The sequence below is a fragment of the Rattus rattus genome, chromosome 1 (assembly GCF_011064425.1).
Source record: "Rattus rattus isolate New Zealand chromosome 1, Rrattus_CSIRO_v1, whole genome shotgun sequence".
In the NCBI taxonomy this organism is placed as follows: domain Eukaryota; kingdom Metazoa; phylum Chordata; class Mammalia; order Rodentia; family Muridae; genus Rattus; species Rattus rattus.
The window spans coordinates 140,338,276-140,363,643 of NC_046154.1; the positions used below are offsets into that span (position 1 = coordinate 140,338,276).

A 25,368-nucleotide genomic window follows, 5' to 3' on the forward strand; every position below is an offset into this window, starting at 1 on the left:
ACTTTCATTTTCTACACATCGAACCAAAATATGCACCACTCTTTAGTGCCCTGCACCCTAGGTATAAAGTGCTAAACAGGTAGAAAAACATCTTAAATAAGCTGAATAAAAATGAGAAATGGAAAAGAATTGAAATGTTTAGTGGTTATTCATTTTGGACCCCCTTGTTTTAAGAAGTTTGTATGCCTGTCTGTTGCCAGTGTGTATGAGAGGAACGGGAAGGGGGAGGGGGAAGGGGAGGGAGGAGAAGGAGAGGGAGAGGGAGAGGGAGAGGGAAACAAGACACTTATAAGACATGAGGTTCAAGAAGAAAATCTTGTCATGGCCTTTGTTGTAGTGAAATCCTGGAGATGCAGTTAAAGAGAATTATTTATTTTGCTGGTCTTCTGGGTGCATGAGGAGGAGGAGCATCATGATGGCTAAAGTAGGTGGCACTCACCTCATGGCAGATGGTAAGTAAACTGAGAGGACCTGCTGGAGGGTACCTCCCCACCCCCAGAGACCCACCCCCAGGGGCCTAATTCCTGTAGGTAAGTTCCATTTAACATGTCAAACATCTCCCAAAATAGAACCACCAGCTGGGCCCCAAGAGTTGAACACAAGAGCTGTATCAAAGGGTAAGTAAAAAGACTCACGGCCAGTTAAACTAAATTTAACATCCTTTCCTTTTGTGATGGTTCTAAGAGAGAAGACTGAAAACTGCCTTGTGTGATTAGGTGATTAGCATCGGGATAAGACAGAGTAGATTCTATTTTAAAGACCAAGAAGAGGAGGTTTGGAAATATGCAGGAGTGACCCCACAGTTAAAGCAAGTGGGTTTTTGAAAGTAGAAAGACAGGCTTACCCATACATATGTTGCTTCCCCTAACCTCAGTGCATGTGGGAAGCAACCTGCCCAGCCTACACGCTGGGAAGTGGAGTGTGGCCAGCGGTGGTCCCATGAGTGAAAGCAATGCTGGTAGGCACTGAGCACTTGTTCAGTAGAGACTCAACAGCAGAAAAAGACATTGGAAAGAGTTCACAGTTCAGCTGCCCCCTCCTACCATAAGCCAGTCAGTCTCCAATTTTCTAGGACCTAGAGAAAGTGTTGCAACACTTCATTGTTTTCCATTTTCCCCTTTATTTTCTCTTTTTCAACCATATGTTCATGCTTGGTTTTTTGTTACACTGTCACTTTTACTTTGTCATATTAAAAATTGTTTATAATCTCTTTTTCTCCTTCATACATCCATTTAAATGTCCTCATTCTTTTTTATTATTGGGCAATATTTTCTCTTTCTGCTTTAGTTCCCCCCTTTCTTTCAAATAAATTTTAAGATTTATTTTATGTGTGGTGCTTTGAATGAGAATAGCTCTCATAGCTCACATAGTTGTTTGTTCAAACCCCAGTCGATGAACTTGTTTGGAAGGATTAGGAGGTGTGTCCTTGTTGGGGGAGGCGTGTCCTTGTTGGAGGAGGCGTGTCACTGTGAGTGGGCTTCGAGTTTTCAAAAGCCTGTGCCCTGGCTAGTGTCTGTTGCTTTTTCTGCTGTCTGTGGATCAGGATGTAAAGCCCCTAGCTATTTCTTCAACACTATGCCTACCTGAATTCCTCCATGCTTCCCACCCGGATGATATGGCTCAAAGCTCTGAAACTGTAAGCAAGCCTCAATTAAACATTTTCGTTCCTAAAAGCTTCGTTGGTCATGGTGTCTCTTCACAGCAATAGAACAGTGACTAAGACAATGGGAGTTTTGCTTTGTGTGTGCATTACCTATGTGTGCCCAGGAAGACAAGAAAAGAGCATTCTATTCCCTGGACCTGGAGTTACAGATGTTGCAAATCACCATGTGAACCCATCCCAGGTTCTTTATAAGAGCCACAGATACTCACACGCATGAAAAATGTCATAATGAAACATTTTCTTGGCATAGTAACCAAAAATTCATTTAAAATACAGTATTTTGATTCTTGGGAACAGATTTCATATAAATTAAGTAAATATATTCTCTAAACCAGTAATTACAGTTTTCAAGCTTTTTCTTTTTTTCTTTTCTTTTTTTTTTCTTTTTTTCTGGAGCTGAGGACCGAACCCAGGGTCTTGCACTTGCTAGGCAAGCGCTCTACCACTGAGCTAAATCCCCAACCCCAGTTTTCAAGCTTTTATAACTTTAGAAACTAGAAACTAGAAAATGAAGAAAAGAAAAAAGTCTTTTACTTAATCTGTGACAGATATTTACTCAACATAGATTTGTTTAGTTTAGATTAACTGGTTGTTTTCAATTCTTTTGATTTTATACAATGTTATTCTTTTCACACTTCCTTATTTTATATCCCAAATTTATTTGTAGGGTTGAGACATGATACCATGGTGTTTTCTTTTTCTATTCTTTTTTTCCTGTTCTTTTTTTAAATGTCATTTCCCTAAAAGAACAGTATAGCTTTAAAATTTATTCAATGGACCAAAAGTGAATCATTTGCAGAGCTTTGCTCTAGTGAAAATCTGTTAAATTCCAGATTGGTGTGTAATAGGCCCCTGTGATGGTTTGTATATGCTTGGCCCAGGGAGTGGCATTATTAGAAGCTGTGGTCTTGTTGGAGTAGGTGTGTCACTATGCGTGTGGGCTTAAGACCCTCACCTTAGCTGCCTGGAAGCCAGTCTTCTCCTAGTAGCCTTTAGATGAAGATGTAGAACTCTCAGCTTCTCCTGTACTATGTCTGCCTGGATGCTGCCATGTTCCCACCTTGATGATAATGGACTGAACCTCTGATCCTGTAAGCCAGCCCCAATTAAATGTTGTCCTTACAAGAGTTGCCTTGGTCATGGTGTCTCTTCGCAGCAGTAAAACCCTAACTATGACAGACCCCTTGACATCTGCCAACAGTTGTATGGAGTTCAGGCCTCCTTGAATGTGCTAGAACAATGAAGGGAGTGCTCAGGCTGCAGAAACGAAGAGGGTGATGTGTCCAGGCCTTGGGGACACAGAGGAGAAGCCATTGTCATTGCTCCAGCTGAGACAGCTCTACCTACTGTCTGCCTTCAGGTTCCTGTTTTCATCTCAGATTCAAAGTAGTATCTAGACCCCCCACACACAAACATGCAAATGAATGATAAAGTCAGAATAAAAATACCCTTGGTTACAGGAAATTGAATATACAAATTAATTGCATTTAAATCATTAGTAGAGATAATGTTGAAATAACTCACAGAGCCCACAGATGCTTCTTTGTAAATGACAAAAAAAAAGTCATTTACAGAAAATATAATTAGTGTTTTCTTCATGTTTCTTAATTCTGTTTTCTTATAATCACCCCACTGGGGTTATAACACGAAGCAGTAGTAACAAGTAGGCTTTGCTGATGTTGTGTAACAGTCTTCTCTGAGATTGAAACATTCCATGCTAAGAAGAAGGCCTTAATCAGAAAGGTAAACAACTCAAAAGAGCTTTAGGAAGTCCCTGAAACTGACCAGATTCACTAGGCGCCACCCTGCCAGATTTAGCAATAAAAGCTGCAAAAATGATTCTTAGGCAAGCAAAGCTACATAGCAAAAACTAGACACACTGCCTAAAACAGGTTTAGACCAATAGAGACTCCTCTGTTGTGGATGTCTGGATGCTGTTTGTAATTTGATGCTAGTTCTGCTTCCTCAAGAGGGGCTGCCTGGACGATCTTGTACTCAGGTTTCCATGTGAACCTTTCCCCCATTTTAACTGGTCAATAAAGACAGCAGAAACCAATTGCTGGCCCAAGGATAAGGTGGGATTTTCAAGTCCCAGGAGGAAGAGGAGAGAGGGAGAGGGATTCAGACTGAATCAAACCAGGTTGTGGAGTGAATAGGAAGTAGCAGACATGTAACCCTCGCAGACCAATAGTTTTTAGCCTCCGCAGCCGCCAGTGGAGGCTAAGGAGGATGGGGCAAGATATTCTTTGCCCAGCCATTGAATTATCTGGCTAGTTTTAAAATATAAAGGCTGCCTGGTGTTTTCCATCCACAGTGACTCAGGTGGACCAGAGAAAGGGAACTGACTGGGAGGTTGTTAGAGACTTGGTGAAGCTAGGTGAGATGGCCATTGCTGGCATCAGGAAAGGAGCAAGAGTGCATTTTAAAATTATATGCTACACTCCTCAACCTGTTGAACTGTCTGCAGGATGTACAGTGTGCTCCATGTTCCCAGCTTATGTGAGCTGTCGCTCGTGCTGGGGTGAGCCTTGGTGATGCAACTGTCTTTGAGTCATTTCTGCTCCTGTAAGCAACCCCTCACCCATATTCCTATAAGTAGCCCAATTAAAACTCCCGGGTCACCAAAATGAACTTTGGTGTTACCCATAATTTGGCCCGTCACAGACTCCCTCTCTGGGGTGAGAGACATGTGTATTGCATTTCTCCAGGAAAAGTTTTGTCATACAACAGCAGAGAGAGACTATTTTCAGTGTAATTCCCCACTACTAAATTTTAACTGAATTCTTCAGGTTCAGGCGGGCAATTTTAAAATTTTATAAATGACCAAAAGATTTGGCAAAATGTAAATTCATTAATGTATTCAATAACACTTTCCTTGATATCTGGTCATGGGTACAGACTTTTATATCTGAAAAGCTTTCTTCAAAATCATGTTTAAATGGTATGAAGTTTAAGCATTTCATCAAGCAGCATTAAGTCTAAGCACAAATACTTAAGCACAAATACTTAAGTCATGCATGGTCCAACACCAAAATGATGATGGGTACGTGCTGGAGAACTAATGAGTCTTTAATTCCTTTCTTGAACCATGGTCTGAATGCTCACTGTGGCAAATTGTTATGAGCATTCTGTGTGTTCAGACTCAGAGGTTTGCAAGGAAATAAGGCCAATTAGAAGCTCAATTTTCTTTCATCCAGCGCTCGTATTTTTGATCACAGAGGTACAATCTGAAGCTCAAGAGCTGCCAAGATTATGTCTCTCTAAATTTTAAAATCACAGACATATTTGCATAGTGTAAATATTACAGGTATGCAGTGTACGTTTTCCGAGTTCCACGGAAAACAAGTGATATAATAGAAAGATTAAGATGTATCGTGACTCCGGGACAGAAGAAAAAACTTAAAAGCATCAGGAGGTCAAAGATGATTGCTGTTCTTACACAACAGCCCGAAAAACCAAATAAACAGCTAACGTCCCACTTCTGAGGAAGTTGAGTGTTCTGCGGAAGCAACAGGGATTCATCAAAGTAAAATTGCCGAGCCTGAAGGGTCACCCAAGCAGAATGGCCTGCCTTCGTCCCTGAGGTCTTTCTTGCCTCTGAGCCTAGAAGTCACATGGAGGACTGGAGGGAAGACTGGAGCTGGAAACCTCTCAAGTGAGACTGAGAGACCCTCAGACAGAGGAGACTCTCGCTCCAGTCCTGAGGACAATCACCACCCCACGAACACACGGGACTCAGTCTTGATGTAAAAACAAGAGGTTTACTTTGGGATACCAATGCATTGGGGCTCGACACGGTCCTCATGCAGGAGGGATGTAAAGAGCCTCGAACAACAGAAATGTAAGCTTAAATAGTCATTTAAGGTCACACAGTTTCATTAGCTCAGCTATTTCGGTGCCAAGGATAACTAGGCAGATGTTTCTCGTCCTGGAATTCCTGGGATAAGGCCGTAACCACATCAATGAAGCTATTTCAGTACCAGGGACGTCTGACTTGATATATGTTTTCTCATCCTGGGGTTCCCAGGACAAGGACCAAGGATATCTGTCTTGGCAGGTGTTTCTCTTCTGGAGTTCCTAGGACAAGGCTGTAGCTACGTCAGCACAGCTGCATTCAGTACCAAGGACATCTTACTTCTATAGTGGTCAGTTAGCTTCCCAGAGATGTTTCCTGTCTTGTAATTGCCCTGCAGTAAATATGTTCTATACCATCTGTTCTTATGGTCGGGCAGTTTCCTAGAAAGAGGGTGGGAATGTGCTTTCTGTACTTTCTGGTCTATTGGCTAACATCTAGGGGCTAAGCAAGGGCCAGCTTAAAAGATTCTCATTCTTAAGAAATGGCTGCACTAATATCAAATGGGGATCTTTCAAGACTAAGTTTCTTAAAAGGCTCTGGATCCAAACAAAGCCCAAATGAAAGCTCAAGAGACAGGAATGAACAGAAGTAAGCTGTGGTTTGTTAAAGCTGAAAGCAGATTCAGCCCACGAAATCTGTTAGGCCTGGCATCATCGGGCCATTATTCCTATAGTAGATACACCTCTGGGGAGAAGTACTAGGGACAAAAGAACACAACTGATAGGTTTTTTATAACAGTAGATATAGATGCATAGTTTTAATATTAAACTTAGCAGATAATTAAATGCACAGGGGTGATGAAAAGATTAATTCCACCAAGTAACTTTTATTTGCATAAAAGTATCCAATAGATACACTACATTTAACATAGAACAAAATGAATTCTAAAATTAATAAGTTGCTATGTGGTTTTGGAGAATATTAGGAATAAAAGAGTACAGGCATAGGAAATCAAATCACAGGTAAATAGACAATCAAATTAAAGCAAGCTTGCACATGTACATACACACAGGACCAAAGAAACACATGACCAAAACAGCGAGAGACATGATGGGAGGGGATGAAAATCATCTTAAATGTATAGTTTGGATTACAGAAACAGAAGAGAGAAGAAAAAGTAGTACAAATGGAAAATTTGAAGAGATGTTGAAGAAAACAAAACAAGGCAAAGCAAAACCCACTATGAGGTACTGAGTGAAAAACTTCCAAGGCTGGTGAGAGACATCAATCCACAGATACGAGAAGCACAGTGAAGCCAAAGCAGAGGTGGAAAAAAAAAGATGCCTACGTGTGGTGTTACCACTGTGGCAAGCCAAAAGCAAAGAGGAAAAATCTTTGATTTATTCATTTGTTTATTTTTATGTAGTCCATGCTGGCATTGAACTTGGTACTTAGTTGAGGGGACCATAAATTTCTAATCATCCTACATCCAGCTCTCAATTACTGGAATAACAGGCATTTTGCCACCCCATCTGGCTTATGTGGTGCTGGGACCAAATCCAGGGTTTCCTACAGGCTTCAGAAAGGACCCTACCAACTGAGTTATTGTGGTGGTTTGAATTAAAATGTAAGGTAGATCAATAGAATAGAATTGAAAACCCAGAAATGAACCCACACACCTATGGTCACTTGATCTTTGACAAAGTAGCTAAAACCATCCAGTGAAGAAAAAAAAGATAGCATTTTCAGCAAATGGTGCTGGTTCAACTGGAGGTCAACATGTAGAAGAATGCAGATCGATCCATTCTCATCACCCTGTAAAAAGTTCAAGTCCAAGAGGATCAAGGACCTCCAGATAAAACCAGATACACTCAAGCTAATAGAAGAAAAAAGTGGGGAAAAGCCTCGAACACGTGGGCACTGGGGAAAATTTCCTGAACAGAACACCAATGGTTTATCAAGAATCGACAAATGGGGCCTCATAAAATTGCAAAGCTTCCATAATACAAAGGACACTGTCATTAGGACAAAATGGAAACCAACAGGTTGGGAAAAGATTTTTATCATTCCTACATCCGATAGAGGGCTAATATCCAATATATACAAAGAACTCGAGAAGTTAGACTCCAGAGAATCAAATAAACATATTTAAAAAATGGGGTAGGTACAGAACTGAACAAAGAATTCTCAACTGAGGAATATCGAATGGCTGAGAAGCACCTAAAGACATATTCAACATCCTTAGTCATCAGGGCAATGCAAATCAAAACAACCCTGATTACCACCTCACACCAGTCATAATGGTTAAGATAAAAAAACTCAAGTGACAACAGATGCTGGCAAGGATGTGGAGAAAGAGGAACACTCCTCCATTGTTGGTGGGACTGCAAGCTGGTAATCAGTCTGGTAATCAGACTCTGGAAATCAGTCTCATGGTTCTTCAGTAAATTGGACATAGTGCTACCTAAGGACACAGCTATACCACTCCTGGGTAAACACCCAAAAGATGCCCCAACATATAAAAAAGACACGTGCTCCACTATGTTCATAGCAGCCTTATTTATAATAGCAGAAGCTGGAAAGAACCCAGATGTCCCTTAACAGAGGAATGGATACAGAAAATGTGGTACATCTACACAATGGAATACTACTCAGCTATGAAAAACAATGACTTCATGAAATTCATATGAAAATGGAAGGAACTAGAAAATATCATTCTGAGTGAGGTAACCCAATCACAAAAAAACACACACACACATGAACGTACTCTCTGATAAGTGAATGTTAGCCCAAAAGCTCAGAGTACCCAAGATACAATCCACAGACCACATGAAACTCAAGAAGATGGAAGACCAAAGTGTGGATGCTTCAGTCCTTCTTATAAGGGGGAACTAAAATATTAATAGGAGGAGATATGGAGACAAAGTTTGGATCAGAGACTGAAGGTAAGGGCATCCAGAGACTGTCCCACCCTAGGATCCAGCCCATATACAGTCACCAAACCCAGACAATATTGCTGATGCCAAGAAGTGCATGCTGACAGGAGCCTGATATAGCTGTCTCCTGATAGGCTTTGCCAGAGCGTGACAAATACAGAAGCAAATGATCTCAGCAAACCATTGAACTGAGAACAGGGTCCCCAATGGAGGAGTTAGAGAAAGGTTTGACAGAGCTGAAAGTGCTTGCAACCCCATAAGAACAACAGTACCAACCAACCAGAGCTCCCAGGGACTAATCCACTACCCAAAGACTACACATGGACAGACACATGGCTCCAGCTGCATATGTAGCAGAGGATGGCCTTGTTGGACACCAATGGGAAGAGAAGCCCTTGGTCCTGCCAAGGCTTAACCTCCCAGTGTAATGGAATGTCAGGGTGGGGTGGTGAAAAGGGGTAGGTGAGAGAACACCCTCATAGAAGAAGGGGGAGGGGAGATTCGATAGAGGGGTTTATGGATGGAAACTGGGAAAGGGGATAACATTTGAAATGTAAATAAAAAAATCCAATTAAAAAAAAAGAATGTGTCACAGAAGCTTGGGAATTAGAACACTTGGCTTCTAGTTGATAGACCTGTTTGTAGAAGTTTAGGGGGTGTGCAGTCTTGCTGGAAAAAGCATGTCACTGAGAACAGGCCTTAAGAGCACACAGCTTTGCCCTACATCCAGTTTGCTCTCTGTTTTTGTGCTTGTATTTGAAGAGGCAGCTTTCAGCCTCTTGCTCCTACCATGCTTCCTTACCATGATGCATTCTTATACCCCTGGATCCATAAGTCAAAATAAACTCTCTCTTCTGTAAGTTGCTTTTGGTCGTGGTATTTTTATCGCAGCAGCAGAAAAGCAACTACTTCAGAAGTTGATATCAGAGAATGGGTTGTTTCGGTGAAGAATGTCTCCCATGTTGTTTTAGGAAGAATATGAAGACTTTGGACTAGAGAAGCAGATATATTCATACAAACATAGACATCCATTTTTTGAAAGACATCTATATTAGGAATATACCAAGACTTCCTACAAATTAATAACAACAATACTAACAGTTGGTATGCAAAAGTGAGGAAGACTTCAAGGAACATTTTTCAATTTACATTACTGAGATGGTCAAAAAATATGAAAAGATGGTTAACATTAGTTATCAGGGAAGATGAGTGAAGCCACAAAGAGCTGGCACTGCACAGCCATCAACATGACATGGCAAGCAGCACCAAGTACAATGAGGTTGTCAAGCACGATATATGTTGCTAGTAAATTGATTTGGTGTTTGGAACAGTTTGACAGTATCTACTAAGCTAAATATCCTGGGCCTATGTCCTAGCAATTTCGCCCCTGCTCACACAGCCAACAGAGATGCATCTCTGCCAACAGACTTGGTCAAGAAGTTCAATATGGCTGTTAACTCAAAGTAGCCCACACTAGAAACACCTTCAATACCCTTCAGTAGTGGATTGGACCAATATAAAAAGGAGCACTGCCCAGCACTGAAAAATAACTGTTGGGATACATTGTGTGAAGTTGTATCTTTGTGTATTCAATTGTTAATTCTGTATCCTCAAAGAGCTAAATGCTGGTGGGATCTGGTATAATTATTTCCACAGCTCCTCACAGGTTTCATACTTTGTAAATATTTGTTCCTTCCTCACCTGCCTAAGGAAATGAGAATTGTATCTGATTGGCTTAATAAAGATCTAATGACCAGTAGCAGGCCAGGAAGTGGGAAGTGGCCCTTCTGGGCAGAGAGACTCTGGGAGAAGAATTGACAGGCAGCAGTTTTGCTGATGGACTCAGAAGTAGACAGATGGACAGGAGCAGAGCAGAGAGGAGCAGAGAGGTAGACCTGGCCTCGTGGCAGAGCATAGGCTAGGATTAGTCAGGAGACTGCTAAGGCCTAAGCTTTAAAATATGCAAAGGACTCTGCCATTATTTATATAGCTGGCAAGTCTGTCAAAGTCTCACTATAAGTAACAGTCCAGATAATGAGTGAATCTCGGGAACAGGGCATAAAGTCAGGAAGCTGATGCAGAGAATATAAACTTTTCATAGTTGATTATTTGGAATTTCCACGTGAAATTCAGAATTCAGCACAACTGACATAAGAGTCAATGGAAGTGATTAGCTGTAGGAATGCAGACTTAGAAAAAGCAAGTCTGCACCTAAAGTGTGGGGAACTGAAAAATATTCTATATTATGACCTTGAGCAGAGGTGATGTATTGCCCACCCCCAGGGGAACCTGTCAATACCTAGAGACATTTTGCATTGCCATGTCTTAGGGAGGTCTTTACAGACACCCACCGGGAGGTGTTGGGAATAATGTTGTGTATCTCACTGAAAAAAATCTTACACAGAAAGCAGCTATTCAGCCAAATGCAGGGAGCCCTGAGATTGGGAGCCCTGACCTAAGTGGGATTAGAAGATGCTATGCCTATGTTTCAGTTGAGAGCCTCTTTCTTCATAAAAAGACTAACATGCACAGCTTGTGCATCTACATTTCTCTTGTAAGCACTAGAGATAGATGAAGAAGTCAGGCATAGTGTTATAGGCCTGTAATCTCAATACTCAGGACACCAAGTCAGGAGGATCACAAACTTTAGATTCTGTGGTTTAAAAATCGGAATAGGATGACTAAAGAAAATATATGTGTATGTTCATATTCTTTTCTGTGCTGGGAATCAAATTCAGGGCTTTGGGCTTGGTAGGTGAATACCCTTACATGAACTTTTAAACAACAGTCTATCTTGTTTTCGTCATCACTAATTATCAACAAAACTTTTACTGAAATTAATAAACCTTCTATTTCATTAAATCTCTCTACCACCCATAATCAGCCGCCAGTCATTTATAGGGTCAGAATGGAACATGATTATTTCTACTGTCTTTGAATCTGGCCGTACAGCCCTAAAGGAGTTACATGTGCTTTATATTTGAAGCTGGGGTGTAGTTTAGTTATGATCACAGATGGATATCTGAGGCCTTCAGTGTTCATCCCAAGCCTGAAAGTACATGTAGATTCCACACACACACACACACACACACACACACACACACACACACACACACACACACACCCACTGTGCCACCCAGGTGTTATCCTCGCTGTAGCAGTGCAAGACGTGTGATCTAACTCTGAGCTGTTCACTCTGGGGCATTAGGAAAAGGCAAGCCAGATCCCAGGCCTTTGCTTCCTCACTGTTAGACAGAAAAGCACAGGACACCACCCAGCTCTCCTCAGGTCAAATAGCTGTGCGATTGTGCATCATATGCCTTGGTCTTAAGTACATGTAGTAACATGGACTTGAATGGATTTTATAACTACAAATCAGGATGGTCGGTTGGCTTTAATAACTTGGGAGATAACTGAGATGAAATAACACTGCTGGGACAAGGTAGCACCTTACCCATGTTTCACAGAGGATCCCTGGCACAAATAGAATCAAGCCAGCAGACTAGAATCTAGGTAGTCTCTTTCACAAATTCCTAATAATGGAATATCACCTTGAACATTCCGTCTGGAGGGCCATCAAAGTTGATTATGAATGGCTTCTGCTAGTGCCCACTCAATTGTACTGGGACCCCTGCAGCTGTGTCTGAACACTCAAACTCTCCGTTCAAGGTAACGACATTCAGGGGACATCTCAGACAGTGCTGGTAGTCAGTGACTCACACACCTATTGTGCTGCATGCTAAACTGTGACTCAGAGTGAATCTATTAGCTGTTGAATGACACTGGGCTTATTTGAATAGAAGCTCGCATTGTGAGTCACCTGGTGGTGCTGTGAAGAACCATCCTTCAGATTTCCCCTTGGACAGTGATTCCCATGATAATCGATCGCACTTCGACCTGACTTGACTGACACATGTCATCATTTCAAAATCCATGTCTGTGGAACTGGCTTGGGATTAGCCTAGAAAGTTACTCCCTGCTAAATGCCCAATATTTCTAGAAAAAAAAAAACCATCCTGAGATGCAAAATCAAGGGTTACACATCCATTCTGCATACATACAAGGGAGAACCATGGTCTTCTTCTTCAAGGGTGCAGCACAATTCCTAGAAATACTTTCCCCAGAAAACACCCTGCTTCTTAAAATAACCCTGTGAGGGCAGACACAACCCTGCACTCCAGCTGTTCCCACCATCTAGTTGCTTAGCTGTCCCAGTGAGGGCTGCTAACTTAAGCTGTCTTCCTCAGAGACGGTGAATATGGCTCCACAGAAAGACAGACTTGAATGCTCAAGTAGGGATGCACAGGAAGATTTTAAGAGCTGGAATTGGACATCCCTAGCAAAGTTCCTTTATTCAGATAGGCAAGATTTTTCTCTTTAACTTGCCAGTTCACAAGATCTGAAAGAATAAAATTCTCCTGTATGATTTTAAAAGCTTTCCTAAAAGACTTTCTCATGGGAATAACTTTCAGACAAGTAGGAAAGAGATTTTTAAAACAGCTTGAAACTGTTTTCTAATATAAAACTTCTCAAAGGTATTAATAGAATATGCACCTGAATGCATCCCCCTTCTGGGACCTTAATTCTGAAGCTAGTATGGTATCAGTTTGTCCTAAGACCTTTGTGGTCGTGTCTTTATAATACCAACTGCCATGGCCACAACGCCTTGTCTTTCTTGGTGTTGAAACTAACACACACTGTATAGTTCATCCTTCTATGCACACCCGAGCTTCCCGGTTGTGAAAGGAGTCACAGATCCTCAGTGTAGTTTGTCAGAGCTCTAAGGAAAGAGTCAGAATTCTAATCTTCCTTCAGACCACCAATAGCTGAAATCCTAAACTCTCTGAATGTTTCCTCGCTGGTAAAACAAAGAATTTTGAATAAGTAATTAGGTTAATTATAATCATCCTATATTTTTTTAGTTTTCTTTAAAATGTTTATTATTCTTTAAAATGTTAGCCTATCTCATATAGCAAGTCTCCAAACTTTCTTAAATAAAAGATCAAGAACCTTAATTCAATATTAATATTGGCTTTTTTATAAATACTGTGATTTAATATATAATCCTTTAAACATGTTTAACGAAGGGAACTCTTTTTCTGTTTGAGACAAGGTCTCATGTAGCCTAGGCTAGCTCTGAATTAACTATGTAAGGGAGAATGGCTTGAGCTTCTGATCCTCTTGTGTGCTGGGATTACCTCCATGGACACCACAGGGGTTTACACAGTGCTGACGCTGGAACCTGGGGCTGGAACCTGGGGCTTTGTGCTTTTAGGCAAGTGCTCTACCAACTGAGATAAATGTCCAGCCCCCAGAAACCCAACTCTTCAAAACATTTATTTATTACTACTGGGTGCTTGTTTGTTTGTTTTTATGTATCCCCAAATATTGGAGGTGTGCTGAAGACATGGTTCATGCTGAGGTCAGAGGAGAGTTTTGTGCAGTCAGTTATCTCCTTCCACCTTTACGTGTGTTTTGGGGTGCCTGGGCTTAAATCTAGGCCCTCAGGCTTGCATACTAAGGGCCTTTACCTGCTGTAACATCTTACCAAACCCAACTCGTTTAAAGAGAAAAACTTCTCTTTAAATTATGTTAGATGCTTGTAGGCAAATATTTCTTAATTATCCACAATGGAAGGGTCCAGTGATAGAGAAATGAACTATTTTTTAAATTTAGGTATTGAGAGAAAACATTTACTGCTTCATGGTTTTGACAACGAAACCCTTTTTACTGTTTACAGCATCTGAAAATAGGTCCCATGCTCCCGGGCTTTATATTCTTTTATTTATTTATTTATTTTTGAGGAAGATTGGCAATATGTAGCACTTGGCCTTAAGGTCTATATTTTCTTCTCCAGCCTCGGAAGAGCTGGGGCTAGTGTTGCACGCATACTTATACGCTCATGTCTTTGGGTTTTGAACTCCACTTGGCCAGTATTGTATCAATATAACAGTATGAATAGCTTTTCAAAGAAATATTTCTTTTACTTTATGTCTATGCATGAGTGCCTGCATGTATGTGGGTACACCACAAGTGCCAAGTGCCTGCTGAGGCAAGAGGATACTGGATCCCCTAGCACTAAGGTGATAGGTTGTTGAGAGCGGGCTGGGAGCTCAACTCATGTCTTCTATAAGAAGAGCTATACTTTCTTTTAACCCATGAGCCATCTGTCTCTCCAGCGCTTTGACTAGTTTTTGCAGAGCACAAACTCAGAAATTGTGCTGTGTTAACCTGTAGCAGCAACTGGCCACCAAGGCCATTCCAGCCAGCTATCTGGCTGTGAAGTCTTGGAAACCCACCAGAGGGTGGCCTTCACCACAGCCTCTGGAAGGGAGAGGGATTTTCTTTCCAGCACTCTCCGACAGGCCCGAAACTCTCCTGCACCACCACTTTGTTCACGCTGTGGCGCTGTTCTCCACCTGGGGGCGCAGAGGCAGCAAGTGGCTCCTGCCAGAACCCCCTTACCCGCCTTAACACGGCCCCAAACCCGTTTTCATCCCACGTCTACCAGCGGCTGTGTGTGTGTGTGTGTGTGTGTGTGTGTGTGTGTGTGTGTGTGTGTGTGTGTGTGTGTTGTTCTTGCCCAGGTTATCCTTGCTGTTTATGGAATCCAGGAAGATCCTGACCCATCCAAGCCTCAGAGAGCCACCTCTCCCAGCGCCCCACCTCCAGATCCGCGCGCAAAGGGTAGGTCGCAGCGCCCGCACACCCCTCCGTGAACGCCCACCTCCGGTCGCCCACTCCCTATGTGTGGAAATCCTGCAGCTCATTGAAACACCTCCCCAAACACCCACCCCACCCCCGCGCGATGCCTCTTCCCGGGCCTTACCCACTCCCCTGAAACAGTAGGCGGGGATAGCCACAAACACCCAGATCTCCGAAAAAGCCCACCCTTGTCCCAGGGAGTTGTCTCCCTTAAGGCCCCTTGTCAGTCCAATTTCCCCAAGTCTGAAGGCACCAGTGTACAAAGACCCGACTCCCCATCGCTCACCTCCGCGCAGCCTCTCTGCCTCCTACCCAACCTTCAGTAGCTGCAGCCTGGGCACCCCCGCTGGTTCCAACGTCCGGAAACACTCTGAGTGTGGGAATTAGCTCTCCGGCTCGGTAAGGACAATCCCCAGCGCCTGTCCCTTAAGTGACTGTCCTGTCTACTCAGTTGTCCGGTGCCTGCTGCCCTCAGCGCTTGGGGTGCGGTCTGAGCGCCTACTTCCACCACCTACTTCAGCTCCACCAGCCGGCCTGTGATGCGCTTCTCTGAAAGGGAGGTAGTGCGTTCCGGGAGTGTCACCTCCTTCCCACCTGCGCTCAAACTGCCCGCCTCGGGTCCTCAGCCCAGGGCGCATCCTTCCCCCAACTCAAAGAGAGCTGGGGCGCTTCCACTCGCTCGGGCTTTCCCAAGTGGTTGGCATGGCTGATCTGCACTTTAGATCTCAATGACATTTTTCGTCCCCCACGGTCTCGGACTCGGGACCACCTGGTTGGTGGGTCTAATAATAGCTGATCACGATGGTTCGGAGCCCTCCTTCAGACAATGATATGCCCCGAACCCACAATCCACTCGTCACAAATGACTAACCCAGAGGGCGATGGCCAGCCAGGGATTGCAACACTGGACAAGAAGGGATTGGCGTCCCAGGTCCTCGAGCTCCTTCTACAGCCGGGTCCAGGGTCAGAGAGGAAGAGGGGGTGGACGCCAGGTACTTACCAGGTTAGGGTCCTCTGGACTAGCCGAAGGGGAAGCTCCGGCCCTCGGGCCTCCGTTGGCCGTGCGCATGCGTCCAGAGTGTGCCTTAGTTTTCTTACACTTGTAAGCGCGGTTCCTACTCCGCCCGCGCTGGCTCTCTGCCTCCCGCCCTTTCCTACGTTTCTGGGTCTAAGCTCCGGAGCTCTTCTCTCTTCCTCCTCCTTTCCCTCCTGTGACTCCTCTCCGCCCCCGCGCCCGCTTTCCTAGGGCAGGGCAATTCCCCGGCTCGCCTCCTTCTGGCGGCGGCGCGCAGCACTCGGAGGCTAGGGGTACTCCCTAGTCCTAATGCGGGCCAGCGGAGCCCCGATATTGGCTCCTCTCTTCTAATCGCAGCGAAATAGGGGGTGCGGCGGGAGCGAGCTTTGATGCAAGGCTCTCTCTCTTTATTCCCTGGCTTTAGCTTGCGGGGGTGTATGGGGGAGTTTCCAGAGCGCATGAATGAATGCTAGGACCTTGTGAATGAAGCGATGCTAGGGGGCCAGCGTGGGGGTAAGGGAGAGGTCGCGAGAGGAGCTGGTGCTTTGTACCTCGGGTCGCGCCTGCTAACTGCCCGCCCCTGCAGGGCAATCCCCACTGTCCCTTTTGACTCTAGCGCCACTAACCTCCGTCCCCAACACTCTCGGTGCAGCTTCCCTATAGATCTGTTTTCCTACTCTAGACAGTGGTCCTACTCAGTCCGGGCCAGCCAGAGTCGGATGGTGACTGGGATGGCAGGATGGAGTGTAGGAAAACCTAATCCTGGACTTCGGTTGACCAACCGCAGTCCTTCTACAGTCTCCTCTCCCTTTCTCTGGAGACTCAGAGGTGGGAGGGGAAGCCCCGCGCAGCAGCAGAACCTGGCGCCTATCTGTGAGGACGCGAGGTGTCCGGATCACCGCGGCTAGTGGAGTAACCCTTGGAGTAGGCCCCCCCCGGGCACTGGGCTTGAACTTGGAGGGCTAAACTCAAGCAGCAAAGTGACCTGACACAAAAATAACATCATGCCATTTCTTCCCTCTTCCTGGGAAAGGGCAGAGGAATAGGGTCGCGAATGCTGCTGTGAGCGGTGACAACGCGCGGGGATGCTTGGGGAGGCTCGAAGGGGAGCTGCAACTACAGTTGGAAAAGATCCTCGGAGGCGCCAGAGGACTTCCTCCTGCTTCCTAGGATGGTAGAAACAGAATAAATCGCTTGGGAGAGAATAGCTTCTAGTGCCTCCGCGGAGGTGGGAGTGTCCGGGAGCCGCAGGTGCCCTTTCCTCCAGTGTGCCCAGCCCTGCGCCAACCTTTCAGTATCCGGGTGCCAGCACGGGGTGGGCTGGGTCAGTCAGGGTTAGAGCGAGTGGGAAAGGCGGGGGCCTCCGGAAGCCGAGGGTGGGTTTGGTGGAGTCCCCAGTACTCACAGATTCCGGCGAACTCTTCCCAGTACAGGCGTCCTCTTCTCTGAGCTCCTGGCTCGGACTTGCCAGCTTCAGACGACGACCCCTCGGAGGTCGTCCTGGCAGTGCCATTGAGGCCACAAGTAGAAACAGGAGGCGGCGGGGCACTGGAGAGAGCCAGGCCGTATGCCAGGAGCTTGGCTGAGAAGGAAAGTCCCAGGGTCGCAGGCGAGCCGCGGGAGGGGGTCGCCGCAGAAGACACAAGAACAATCTCGTGTGGCTGGAAAGCAGGCTAGAAAGGTGGCGAAGTAGAGTGGGCGCGTTGGGCGAGTCTGGGAGCTGTGCAGGGCGGTCGGCGGGAAGGGTGTGTAGGAAAAAAAGAAACAAAACCAGCACATCATTACGATCTTGTCCAGTCACCTATTTCCGACTTTGCCGAAGCATTTTGAGAATTTACTTTGGGGGTACAAGAGAAGGTCGGTGGAAGCGAAAAGAAAAAGCACTAGGTTAGTTTCTTCCCACCTTTAAAACTACATTGCTCAACGCTGTGGTCTCTGAACCAGCAGCTGTTGCCATTAGTCAGTACCCAGCCGTTCCATCGGAATGCAAAATTTGTGTCCCTTTCCCACTTTCTGTTTAGTTCATCAGAACCTGCACACTTACACCCCCATGTAATCTGTGTGCACATTAAACATAGTAGGCGCCATCGTCTATTCATTTTTGCAAATTTTCCTCTTACCTTCCCTCATCAGAATCCTCCTCCTCCCTCCGTCCTTCTCCAGTAGACCACTATCTACCTGAAGTCAAAATAGACTTGGTTACCAAACTGGGGTAGCTGTTAAGTAAGACTTGGATGGTTCTCAGGAACAATGCCAGACCTACCTTACGCTGGGAGGCGGGGGAGGGGGAGGGGGAGGGGGAGGGGGAGGAAGTGGCCAATTTGGTTTTAGCATTCAGTGGAGTGGAGAAACAGTTTCCTTAAGCATTCTTACTGCAGGCCTCTTTTTTGAACTCCATGTGTACATCTTATTTTCAGAGTTCTTCTGCTTCCTGAAATGTATTCCTAGGAAACTTAAGCATGGAAAAGGATGAGAGTGAACGTGCCTTTTCTTTTTCTTGGAAAGTTAAAAAGCTATCATTCTTGGGCCTGTTTCGTGTAGTAGTCAGGAGCCCAGGGTCCTAGAAATAGCCTGTTCACTAACAACCCCCAACTGTGGGGGTGACACTTTAATGTCCAAATTTATTCTACTTTTGCTAAAATTAAAGAAGGAAGTTAGTCTTTAAAAAGAGTGGGAGTGAGGGATGGCACATGCTTTTAATGACAGCACTTGGGCAGGCAGAGCTCTGAGAGTTCAAGGTCATCCTGGTTTACATAGGAAGTCCCAGGACAGCCAGGACTATGTAGAAAGCACAGATAGACCTTGTTTGCACACACACACACACACACACACACACACACACACACACACACACACACACCCCCCTACCACTCAAAGCAACGTTTAACTTAGTGGGAGAATTAAGATGCAATGCGAGGTTGGGAATGAAGCTCGTTTGAGAGAGTCTTGCTTCCCTTGCATGAAGCTCTAGGTTCTGCACAGCAAACTGTCCATGTGACAGCAATCTCTCACTGGAGGTGGTGCCCAAGGGACAGGAAGCCCAGCACTGGGTGGCGCAGGAAAAGCCATCTTTGACTTAATGAATTTGAGGTCAGCATAAGCTACCTAGGAATCTCAGAACCTGTCTCAAGCAAGATGAGGAGGAGACGGAGGAGGTGATGGGGAGGAGGAGGAGGGAGGAGGAGGAGGAGGAGGAGGGAGGAGGAGGAGGAGGAGGAGAGGTAGAGTTGCCAAAAGAAATTTCTTCAAATACATTTTTTACTGTTTTTAAAATTTTGTTGTTTGTTTTGTTGTTGCTGCTGTTGAGACAATGCCTTGCTGAGTACCTCAGGCTAGTCTTAAGATTTCCATTCTCTGGCCTTAGCTTACTGTTTAGAGGTATGTGCCAGCCTGCGCCTTAGTGCTCTTTGAAGGCCACGGCTTCCATCTTTAAGCCTGTCTTAGCTTCTTGGGCACTTACATTTAGTGTAGTTACAAACTGGAACCTAACACTGCCAATACAAACACCTCCCTCAAACAAAACACAAAAACATTTCAATCTGTCTGTGAATAAAAGAGTAGCGCTTGCCAAGAAAAATGAAGGGGGAGGCGGGAAGCCACGAATAAAAGTGACAGTGTGTCCGGGCTTGGGCTCCGGAGGGGAGAGCACCAGGGAGAGCTGGGCTCGGGTCCCAAAGGGGCGAGGCGCGGGCACTCTCCAGGGTCCTGACGGCAGGAGCGACCGCGGGCTCTCCTGGGCCTGGCTAGGTTCCCGGACTTGGTAGTCACCCGGCCTGCCTGTTTTCTTTAGGCTGTGAAAACCTTGTGGGAAGGGATTGTCGCGGAGTGGAGATGGGGGAAGGGAAACCTAGCAACCCATTCTCATTCATGAGGCCTTTTCTGGGAAGCTGCCGAGCCCTGGCTGATTTTGTCACTGTCGTTTGTATGCGCGGGAGAGAGTTGATCTGGGTTTGCATTTCCGCGTACGTACTGTGTTGTTTTCCTTCAATACTGTTTCTTGGGCAATAGGGCCATTTAGAATTTTCATTCTCCAGGTTCACAGGCCCTCGCACCTGCCTTTGCCACGGTGCTCTTAGTTTAGCAGAGGAAGCTGTGAATGCTAGAGGTTCCTGGAGATGTGCCAACAGCTCACTTGTGGAGGGCAAGGGAGCCATTTGGAAAACTCAGATCGGCCACCTCACTTACAGACCGAGGGTCGCCTTGCCCTGGGAGGGGGCAGTGGTAGCCCTCCATCTGTGTGTGTGTGTGTGTGTGTGTGTGTGTGTGTGTTCGCGCGTGTGCATGTGCGTGTGCCTGTGTGTTGGGGGAGGAGTGTTCAACTCATGCCAACACACTTGGCTGCACTGAAGAGCCGGACCTGGGCGGGTTCTTATGGGTTCAACTACCCGGACCACCGGTCTGGGCCACACCTGCTCCTGGCTTTTGAGCCCCACCCAGGTGCAGAGTAGCCACTTGGCAGCGGCGGTCCCAGAACCCGCCGCCAACCTGTGCAGGACGCCAGCCACTGGGTGAAGCTACGGAGTTAAAACAGGACTGGCTCCTTTCCAGAGACCTACACCCGGACTGTGCCCAGCCTCAGCCATTGCTACTCGCCCACACACAGGGAAATTAGAATGCAGTGAAAATGCTGACAGCGCCCTGCACACTTCCGAGACTCAAGAATTTGGACCGCATCCAAGGAGCCTGAAGAAGCTTAGGGAATTTTGTAGATCCCCGCCTTTGGTATCATCAGCTCCTGCCGTGTGAAAACTCGACCTTCCTTTTTCCTCCCCCATTCCCAGTCTTCCCAGTCTTTCTCAAGCCCCTTCTTTGGGTATGCTTCATTAGGCATTTAGTTCCGGTCCTCTGCTTCAACACAGAGAGTCTTTTGAGGGAGCTGTGAAGTGTTCAGGAAGAAAAAAAAACCTAGCAGATTCCAGAAACAAAGTTTATACTCATTTGCTCATGTGGAGACATGCACCATTTAGGCTCCCTAGACAGTTCTTGGCCCTGGAAGCCTGGGTGGGACCCCAGGCATAAGTCTGGTGGATGTGGTATAGTAATGATCTAGATGCCCCAATAACAAGGACAAAGGAAGCCATGGAGTATTGATGCAGCCACAAAATTTGATCTAAGAAAAGTTATAACAGAAAATACCATCAGTTGTCTGGTCCCAGACCCCAACTTTCAACTCCTCTGTACTGCAGAGGCCCTGTCTTTCCCAGTCTGCCATCTGAGGTGTTAGTAACATTAGTCAAAAAGTGAATTCGTCATGCAATCCCCACTCCTGGAAGTCTTTATATCAGCACTATGCTGATTGAATGTCGACCTCCCTAATTAATCACATTGTCCGTTGAAGACAATCAAAATGACTTTCTGCACAAGTAGAAAAGACACACTCAAATCAAAGTAAATAACACAGCCTTGCTTCCCAGGCAAACTGAGATTCTTCATTTGCATTTAAACAGTAGCACTACGCAGAGTGCCAAGTGCCAATTAAACCACCCCTTTCCCAAACAGGCTGAACACCTGTAGAGCTGAGACAGATTAGTTTTAATTTTATGAACTGATCTGTTTTCTCTGAAACCTTATGTTTTAAAATACTATTTTGTTGTGGCTTAGCCATATTGCATTTTTAAATGTTTTGCTATTGAAAACATCAACATCATTCTTTTTCTAGGACCCGAGGATCCAGTAGACAGCAATCGAGAAGTAGAAAGGCAGATTTTGCCTGCAGTGATCTAAACTGGGCAAATGAGGAGGTGATATCTGAAGTAGAACATGGCTAATAGAACCACAGAGTATTATTAATTTGAGTACCACCCACCTATTAATAACATGCATTTACTAAGAACATTTTCATTCTGGAAGCACAATGATTTGAAATAATATTTTTACAGCTCACACTTAGTTCTGACTAATTATTTAATGACTTTTAGCATGTACTATGCCTGAGACCTGTGTGGAGAAGTTGTAGAAACACTGTACAATGGAAGTAATGATGATGAGAAAGGAGGAGCCAAGGACAGAGTAGAGTGGGACAGAAGTCAGCTACTCAGGAGCCACTTAAGTCGGGGCAAACGACACTCAAAGCTCCTCCTTCCTGGTTCTGTCAGAGGTGGCAGGACTCATCTGAATCATCAAGTAAAGGGCTCAGGAGTGAAAGTGGGCCTTTGCTTGAGTATTTGTCATATCTACTGTGGTTTGATCATGTTCATTCTGCTATTTCTAGATTGGCTGACTTACAAAACCGAGTTCTCTCTAAGTTACTTACTCTACCCTGTCATGTGATGCCCTGCAGTCATAATGCATCAGGGAGATTCTTATTAGATGCAGTGCAAATGCTGGGACTTTGCCTCTGGACTTTTCAGTTGCCAATAAATGTCTACTCTTTATTTTGTAATGGAAATCAGAAGAGGAAGAAAAGATCCAAAAGTAAACCCTCTTCTCCTTCTCAGTCTTTATCAGATCAGTAATCGTCAACCTGGTTATTATTTTTTGAAGCAGAGTTGAAGTTTATTTAAAGAAGCATTTTTAACAGACTTTAAAACAGTTGTTACTAGAATCAGAGGCTTTACTTAGGAAAGAGAAAGGCAGACCCAAGAGCACTGGTGTGGGTTTCTCAAGGAAGAGTCTCCACAACTTGATTATTTTGTTCAATGTTCAGTTCCTCCCTCTACATCCTGGATGCTAGAAACTGAACACAAGGCGTGTTAATGCTATACAAGCACTCTACCATTGAGCCTTACCCTGTCCCCTGGCTGTTGCTTATTAAAATTCACTGTCTAATAACTCCTCGTTTTCACAGATCACTAGCTGTTTTAACAGCTGACTTGACCCTTTCCAATTTACATCTGAAAGCTTGAATTGGACACGTCAGGGTATGGCCTTGTTTGGAAGCAGAGTTGTTTCAAATGTTATTAGTCAAGGTGAGGTCATGCCAGAGAAAGATGGCCTTTCTGCTGAGTGCTTTCTTTATGGGGGAAATGTGGACCTACCTTTGCACATGGGAAGAATGTTGTATAGGCATGAAGATAGAGGTCAGAATGTTGTGTCTGTAGCCCAAGCAAAGTCAGAGATTCTTAGCAAACACTAGAGCTCAGAAGAAGAGGCCTAGGACAGGTTCTCCCTCAATAGGAATTTGGCCTCCAGATTGCAACACAGAAACCCTGACTGAGTTTGTGGCGTGCTTGTCCTGTCCTGCAGATTTCAGAGTCAAGACAGCACAGTCAGTTCTTGAATTTTTCAAGCTGTTGTCACGTTTCCCAGACTTTAGTTTTGTCAGTGTTCTTAACTTTCTAAAGTTAAAATAAAACTTTTTTATTTTACAATAAAAACACACACACACATACACACACACACACCCCTCACATATATCCACATATAAATATTTAAGTACTGTAAAAGAAGTTAGTAAGAACCTTGTTTTATGTTTATTGCTCTCTTAAAAGTTCTGAAAACAATGCTTGGCCCTTGACAAAGGGACCAATAAATAGCTAATGATCAAATTAGCTACAAATAAATAAAAATTATTCAGCCAGAGAGGGCACAAGATTGTTACATATGCTACCATATAGATGAATCTTGAACATCTTATGCTAAGTGAGAGAAATATAGGAAGACAAATATTGCAAGAATCCATTTGTATGAGCTACCAAGAAGAAACAGAGACAGAAAGTAGAATAGAGGGTCCTAGGGACTGGAGAGAGGGGAGAATGAAGCTAGTGTTGGATGGTCATAGAATTTCTGCCTGGAAAGAAAAAAGATCTACAAGTAGATAGTGGTAATGTGTACAAAACATGATAAATGAACCTAGTGCCACTAATCACACAGCTAAGTGGCTAATATTGTGAGTTGTATGTTGTTTCTATTTCATTGCAATGAACAAAATCACCTCTAAACTGCAAGGGGATGGAGATAAACTCAATGGTAGAGCACTTGCTAGGATGTGCCAAGTCCCAAATACATTCCTAGACTTGAAAATACAAAGAAGCAAGGGAACAAACACACTCTTGCAGGCATCAGCCTCCTGACCACTGAGGACAAAGGGAGGGTACAGCAAGATGGCTGCTCCTTCTCTCAGAGTTTTCACTCGGATTCTCTGGCTTTTGTGTATGCTGTCATCATTCAGAGTGTTTGTAAGGTACACACTGCCTAGCATATGTCCTCTCCTAGTATTTACTGAAGGGTAAATTTTAGCACCAAGAAGTAGAAACATATCTGAGACAGAAGCAGGGACTGGGTAAGAAGGGTAGAAGGGCATTTCAAGTTACTACACTTTTCTACATTTATTTTTAAAATATCAAGGTGTGATGGTTTGAATAAGTGAATAAGAATGGGCCCCGTAGAGGCTGGAGAGATGGCTCAGCAGTTAAGAGCATCGACTGCTCTTCCAGAGGTCCTGAGTTCAATTCTTAGCAACCACATGGTGGCTCACAACCATCTGTAATACCTTCCTCTGGTGCGTCTGAAGACAGTGACAGTGTACTCACATACATAAAATAAATAAATCAATAAAATCTTAAAAAAAAAAGATTAAAAAAAAAGAATGGCTCCCATAGGATCCTATATTTGAATGCTTAGGGAGCGGCACTATTTGAAAGGGTTAGGAGATGTGGCCTTGTTGGAGGAAGTGTGTCACTAGGGTGGGATTTGAGGTTTCAAAGTTTAAGCCAGGTTCTCTCTCTCTCTCTCTCTCTCTCTCTCTCTCTCTCTCTCTCTCTCTCTCTCTCTCCCTGTGATTCAAATGTTGAATCCTCATCTCCTCCAGCACCATATCTGCCTGTGTACCACTAGGCTTCCCTCCATATTGATAATGAACTAAACCTCTGAAGTGTACATGCTTTTCTTTATAAGAGGTGCCGCCATCATCGTGTCTCTTCACAACAATAGAACACCAACAAAGAGAGAAATTGGTACCAGGGAGTGGAATTTGTGGACTTTAGGACTCTGGATTAGGAAAACAGTTGAATGAGTTAAGAAGGGCTTAATGAATCATACCATAGGAGCATGGAACACAGTGGTGTTGAGAGCAATGTAAATTATCACGTTTGCTCCAAGAGTTTTTAGAGGAGAATATTTGTAAGTGGCCTAGAGATTGTTTATTTGATATTTTGGTGACCAATGTAGCTTCTTCCTGCCTTGGTTCAAGAATTCTGCCTGAGGCTAAGTTGAAGAGTTTTGGATTGATGGCCCTGGCAGAAGAGATTTCCAGACTGCCTCGTATGGACTCTGTCATGGGCTTATTAGTGATCACTCTTACGAAGATCTATGA

At 44.5% G+C, this 25,368-nt stretch overlaps 1 protein-coding gene across 2 annotated transcripts in view; it reads right to left on the bottom strand.

The window, feature by feature from the left end:
* Rgs20 (regulator of G protein signaling 20) overlaps nucleotides 1–25,368 on the bottom strand; it is a 113,153-nt gene that overhangs the window by 62,457 nt on the left and 25,328 nt on the right. Inside the window, exons 2-3 of one of the 2 annotated variants that reach the window (XM_032906417.1) lie at nucleotides 19,077–19,082; nucleotides 17,521–17,847 (exon numbers count right to left, since the gene is read on the bottom strand). In XM_032906417.1, coding sequence (XP_032762308.1) covers nucleotides 17,521–17,847; nucleotides 19,077–19,082 — 333 coding nt within the window. Of the gene's footprint in view, nucleotides 1–16,100; nucleotides 16,614–17,520; nucleotides 17,848–19,076; nucleotides 19,083–25,368 lie in introns of those variants that run through there. The other variant, XM_032906409.1, reaches the window with a different exon arrangement.